This window comes from Ailuropoda melanoleuca, chromosome X, assembly GCF_002007445.2.
Source record: "Ailuropoda melanoleuca isolate Jingjing chromosome X, ASM200744v2, whole genome shotgun sequence".
Classification (NCBI taxonomy): Eukaryota; Metazoa; Chordata; class Mammalia; order Carnivora; family Ursidae; genus Ailuropoda; species Ailuropoda melanoleuca.
The window spans coordinates 37,975,497-37,981,496 of NC_048238.1; the positions used below are offsets into that span (position 1 = coordinate 37,975,497).

At 44.2% G+C, this 6,000-nt stretch overlaps 1 protein-coding gene across 4 annotated transcripts in view; it reads right to left on the reverse strand.

The window, feature by feature from the left end:
• The window catches only part of EFHC2 (EF-hand domain containing 2), a 198,254-nt gene extending 192,467 nt beyond the window's left edge, over positions 1 to 5,787 (reverse strand). For all 4 annotated transcript variants that reach the window (XM_034648783.1, XM_034648782.1, XM_034648781.1 and 1 more), the window contains exon 1: positions 5,645 to 5,787. In XM_034648783.1, the coding sequence (XP_034504674.1) occupies positions 5,645 to 5,686 (42 nt within the window). In that variant the 5' untranslated portion in view covers positions 5,687 to 5,787. The remainder of the gene's footprint in view (positions 1 to 5,644) is intronic.
• Positions 5,788 to 6,000: the final 213 nt, after the last annotated feature.

Below are 6,000 nucleotides of genomic sequence, written 5' to 3' on the forward strand. Positions count from 1 at the left end.
GTGCACACATGACAGAAAACAAAAGTTCGGGAAAGAATATTTACTGTTCCCATGCCATCACACGTTACTCTGATGTTTTTATTCTTTTCGAGTCCATTTTGCTTCTTTCTTTCTTTTTCTTTTTCTTTTTTTAAATGCTGGCCATGATTCATTAAATTGATCTCTTAAGGTGACTGGCAAATTCTAATGGACTCAAGTGTCAGGTTAAGGGGTTTGCACCTGATGCAGATTATTTTAAGGCAACGGAATTGACCACTAAGAATATAACCAGAAATCTGTAAGCAGAATTTTCGATCGGGGAAAAACCTCCACCCTGTGCGTAAAGTCATTGTTTGACGATTATCTTTGTCATTGCGCTAAATTTAAATTGATTTATCTACCATCCTATGATGAAGTCAGTATGTACACTATGTATTACTCATAGTGAGTCCTTCAGCTGTTTATCATTTAAATTGCTGGTAAATTTCCCAAAGAACACTATTTCCTTATATATTAGTAAGTAGGCTTGTATTAGTCTAGATAAAAATAAATTTCAAGGTATTGCCCACACCCTTTTGTAAGAGAGGTGGAGAGATTCTGAATTTGTTTTATTCTACTGCTGTGAATTCAAATAAGTTCTTTTCTTCTAAGGAAACAGTTGCTTCACTATAAATTAGAGACGGACTATTGACAGCAAACCCTCCTAAGATGGTGGCAAGGTAGCTTCATAAAAAACAGAAAGTGTACTCTTCATTATTCATTAGGGGCATTCAGGATCAGCTATCCAACCATCTGTCCAAAATGCTATAGAAAAGATTTTCAGCTTTGGCTGGAAATGCCTCTTTTAACTTTAATATCCTATTATTTTTGACCATATGCCTAAGATTCTCTTAGCTCACAATAAATCTAGCATGTAAATTGTTGGAAAAAGATACCGTGTGTCGGGAATTTAGCTGTGACCTTTCCCTAAGGTTTTTGATTAATTCACATCACAATAATTTTAATGCCATCAGTGGTACAAATGCTTATATTTTTGAAAGTGCAATACTTCTTGTATTTCAGAGACAGAAATACAGGCTGCACATTACCTAGCTGTGGGCAGAAATCAATCCAATGCTCATGACTATCAGCAGCTAATTAGGGGGAGAAACACGTTCCTTTTTAATTTCTAAGAAAAGCAATAAAAGCTTGTGTTATAATTTTAAACCCAAACAGCCATAATTATGCTATCTCCAGGAGGCCAAAGTTTTTCACTTGATAATTTAATTCGGCAAGCAAGGCTCTGTAATAGGCGGGAGGTGGGGGGTGATTAAAAAAAAGCCAGATTTGGCTCTACTGATTTTTTGACCACTCTATGTACCAGAGAACAGCTGATCTTTTAACTAAGTACAAGTGGTTTTTTTTGTTTTTTTTTTTTTTAAAGATTTTTTATTTATTTATTCGACAGAGATAGAGACAGCCAGCGAGAGAGGGAACACAAGCAGGGGAAGTGGGAGAGGAAGAAGCAGGCTCACAGCGGAGGAGCCTGATGTGGGGCTCGATCCCATAACGCCGGGATCACGCCCTGAGCCGAAGGCAGGCGCTTAACCGCTGTGCCACCCAGGCGCCCCTAAGTACAAGTTTTTAAAATAATATTAGTTTTTTTGGTGACGCAGTCAGTACCAAGGTTGGTGCAACAATTTTCTAAATACAGCCATGCAATTTGAGCACATACAAGGACTCTCCATGTACAAATACTAGTTTGTTAAATGACAGCCCAAGGTATCTAATAAGTATACTGTCATTCCCTAATTTATACACACACACACACACACACACACACACACACTCCTATTGGTCTGAGGCATAAAGTAAATAATTAGTTTAAATACATCCACAAATCTGGGCACCTGGGTGGCCCAGTTGTTAAGCGTCTGCCTTCAGCTCAGGTCATAATAATCCCAGGGTCCTGGGATCAAGCCCCGCATTGGGCTCCCTGCTCGGTGGGAAGCCTGCTTCTCCCTCTCCCACCCCCTCTGCTTGTGTTCCCTCTATCACTGTCTCTCTCTCTCTGTCGAATAAATAAATACATCTTAAAAAAAATACATCCACAAATCTAGAAGCAGACGCACATGTATTTGGATACTTATGACAAAGGTAGCAGCTCTGCAGAGAAGTAGAGAAAGGGTGGTCTTTTCCAAAAATGTGTTAAAGACAAGACAACAGGCCCTAAAATGGAGTGGATCGTGTTAAGCTCCATGTCACAAACTGAAACTTAACTTACAGTTTTGGCTGTCCCAGAAACTGAATCCAAAGCAGCCAATCATGAACCCCCTGATCAGCATGAGTGAGGTAATCCGCCTAAAAACACCTCACTATCATATCCCATAAAGAAAGTAACCTTAGAGTAACCAATCCAATTTTCGCTTAGTATAACGCCCCCTTCTGCCTATAAAATGTCTTGCTGGGAGACCTCTTCAGAGCTCTTTCCTCTCAGCTAAACTGGATACTGTCAATTCATGAATCATGGCATAGAGCCAGTGAGATCTTTAAAACTTACTCAGTTGAATTGTGTTAACAAATGGTTCTGGGTCAACTGACTATCCATATGGGAAAAAATACAACCGACCCCTACTTCTTTTCATACACACACACACACACAAATTTATACTAGATTAGAAATCTAAATGTGAAAGGTAAAAACAAGATTTCCAAGACAACACAGAAAAATGTCCTCATGAACTTGGCATACGGAGCAATTTCTTCAAGAAACAAAAACCACTAATCTAAAGGAACAGTAAGTCATCAAAAACACCATTAAGGAAGTGAAAAGGCCAGTCACAGACTAGAAGATGTCTGTCAACACAGATGTCGGACAAAAGAGTCATATCCAAAACTCTGTTAAAGAACTCTTCCATTTCACTAAGTTTAAAAAAAAAAAAAAAAAAGGGCAGACAACCTGGCAGAAATAGTAGACAACAGACAAGCAAGTACTACACAAAAGAGAATGCCCAAATAACCAATAAATGTGTTAATTGTTCTCAAGTTCATTAGGAATTGGGGAAGGGCAGATTTAAACTACCGTTTCACTATACTTGCTGATCAAAATAACTACAATTTATTTTTATTTTTTTTAAAGATTTTATTTATTTATTTGACAGAGATAGAGACAGCCAGCAAGAGAGGGAACACAAGCAGGGGGAGTGGGAGAGGAAGAAGCAGGCTCATAGCGGAGGAGCCTGATGTGGGGCTCGATCCCATTACGCCGGGATCACGCCCTGAGCCGAAGGCAGACGCTTAACCGCTGTGCCACCCAGGCGCCCCAAAATAACTACAATTTAAAAGACCAACCATATCAAGTGTTAGGATGTGGAGCAATAGGAACATAACATGCTGCTGGGATTTTTTTTTTTAAAGATTTTTTATTTATTTGTCAGAGAGAGGGGAAGAGAGAGAGAGAGCACACAAGCAGGGGGAGCAGCAGGCAGAGGGAGAAGCAGGCTCCTCGCAGAGGAAGGAGCCCGATGAGGGACTTGGTCCCAGGATCCTGGGATCATGACCTGAGCCGAAGGCAGACGCTCAACCAACTGAGCCACCCAGGTGTCCCACTGCTGGGGATTTAAATTGGTTTAAGCACTTCGGCAGTGTCTACTAAAGCTGAACATATAAAAACTATATGATCCAGCAATTGTACCAAAAGACATGAACAAGAATAGTCACAGCAAACTATTCTTAATAACCCCAAACAAGCCAAACCTCTGTTTATGGGTATATAAATGATGTCGTACTCACACAATGGAATACTATAGGGCAAGGAAAATGGGCAGACTGCCTCAACAGACATCCCCACGAACAAATCTCACAAACCTATTGAGCTAAACACAAGCCAGTCACAAAAGAACACCAGACACTGACATGGGTACAAAGTTCAAAAGCAAGCAAAGCCTAACCATAGTCCCCTGCATTCAGGATAGTTCACTCTGGACAGTAAGTAGCCAAGGGGGTAATGACCAGAAAGAGTCATAGGCAGGGTTGCCCCGTAAAACACAAGATGTCCAGTTAAATTTGAATTTGAGATAAACAAGTTAATCTTGCAGTCTAAGTGGGTCCCGTGCAGTATTGGGGACATATATTTTTATTTGCTAAGTCTGGCAACCCCCGGCAAAGGAGAGGCTTTTGGAGGACTGGTAATACTTCCTTTCTTCTGTTCATTTGGGGTTCATCCAATATGCATTTCTCTGCACGTGCTGTACTTCACAATAAAACAAAACAAAGTACACTCAGTACAGCTTTGCACATTTTAAAATATCTCCTCAAAGTACTGCTTTTCCTTCCTACTTTCATGAGTGCATGTGGGAGCTGTGGTATTCCTGCAGGAGCGGGACATCGGTCACCTGAAGTGTCGCGGGGCCCAAAGCTATGGGCTTTCAGTTTTTATTACAATTACTCCTGCACAGCACGCTTCTTTACTTCTGGAATCTTCTTGCACGTCCTGCCTCTCAGGGCTCGCTCTTCTTGGTGTGGCTGGTGGAATCTTAGCAAAGGGCAATGCTGGGCGGGAAGGCCGGCTTCTACCCATCAACCAAGAAACAAAATGCACAAACCAGGGTTCAACAAGCAACTCGGTCCAGTCAACCGAATCCGGACACAGAATCCAGTGGCCGGAAGCTACAAAGGAGACTGGGACTTGAGGGCCAACAACTTAGAAACAGACACTTCGGAACCCAGGAAGTCCAATGCTTCATTCAATCAGCTGCCTGCGTGCTAAATTTGCCAGAGGTTTACAAAAACACCTTGAGGGGCTCCCTCCCTCGAGTGCCCCCCCCGTGTTATCACTTATCTTCTTCCTGAAACACAACTGGCAAATCCAAGGAAAGTGTGGTGACCCGTGTAAAGAAAAGCACTAATTACTTTTCTGCTGTTTAAATAAGGGGCTATTTACTACTGGCGAGATTCTTTGGTGTTCAGGGTTGTTTGTGTCGTCGTGTTATGTTGTTTTGTACTTTCACCCTGTTTTGAAGTGAACTCCTCCCCATCCTCAATGAAGAAAAAACTCCTCCAAGTTTAGATGCTTCTCCCTATAAAGCTTAGGACCGAACTTTACAGGCTGGTGGAACCCGTACCTCTCTGCACCCAGCAGCCTCCAGAGAGAGGGCCAGGTTTCTTCGCTTTATTAACAGCAACTCTGTTTCTCTTTCACACAAGCTATTAAAAACAATGACCAGGCACCTGGGCTGTGGAAACATGGTTGCCTGGGCGAAACCCAATTTCACCCTGAAACTGTGAGGCTCTGGCCAGTGAGTGAGTGACTCATCGCTCCGTGCCTCAGTTTCCTCAACTGTAAAATGGGAATAAAAATAGTACCTACGCAACAAATGCAGGGCGACTACAGCACGGCACCTAGCATACCTTAAGGCCACTGGCTACCTTCGCGGGTCTTGCCACCTATAAAGACTCTGCTCGTGTATATGATGCAGTTAAAGCATCCGGATGCAGTTAGAGAGACTGGGAGAAGGGGAGACAGAGAGTAAGGGTTCCACCGGCCTACAAAGTTTGGTCCAAGTTGTGCCCGATGCACAGGAGGTGAAGCAGCTGCAGGCTGCTTGAGTAGGGTCGGGGGAGGTGCCCACGCCTGGACCCCCGATTCTGGCCGGGACCTCTGACCTCGGACGCCCTCACTACTCACGTTGCGGTTGAAACTGTTGCCAGGCAGCAGCGGCAGGGCCATGGCTCTCAGCCTCCGAGGGTCAAGGGCCTAGAAGAGGGGCCAGCAGGGAGCGGCCGCCTTGCGGCCGCGTTGTTTAAACCCCCTCACGTTACCTAGAAACGGGAGGCGGCGTCACGGAAGGAGGAGGAGCTACGGCCGGCCGGAGGCTCGGGGCGGGGCCAGGCCGGAAGCTCCGCGCGCGCTCCTCCCCCGCCCACCCTCACCCACCCAGCCCAGTGCAGGTCTCGCAAGGCTTTTCTCTCCACAAGCGCTGAGCGCACAAAGACTGACAGCCACACCGCTCCCCGCCCCCGCCGCTTTCCGGTTTAACCCCT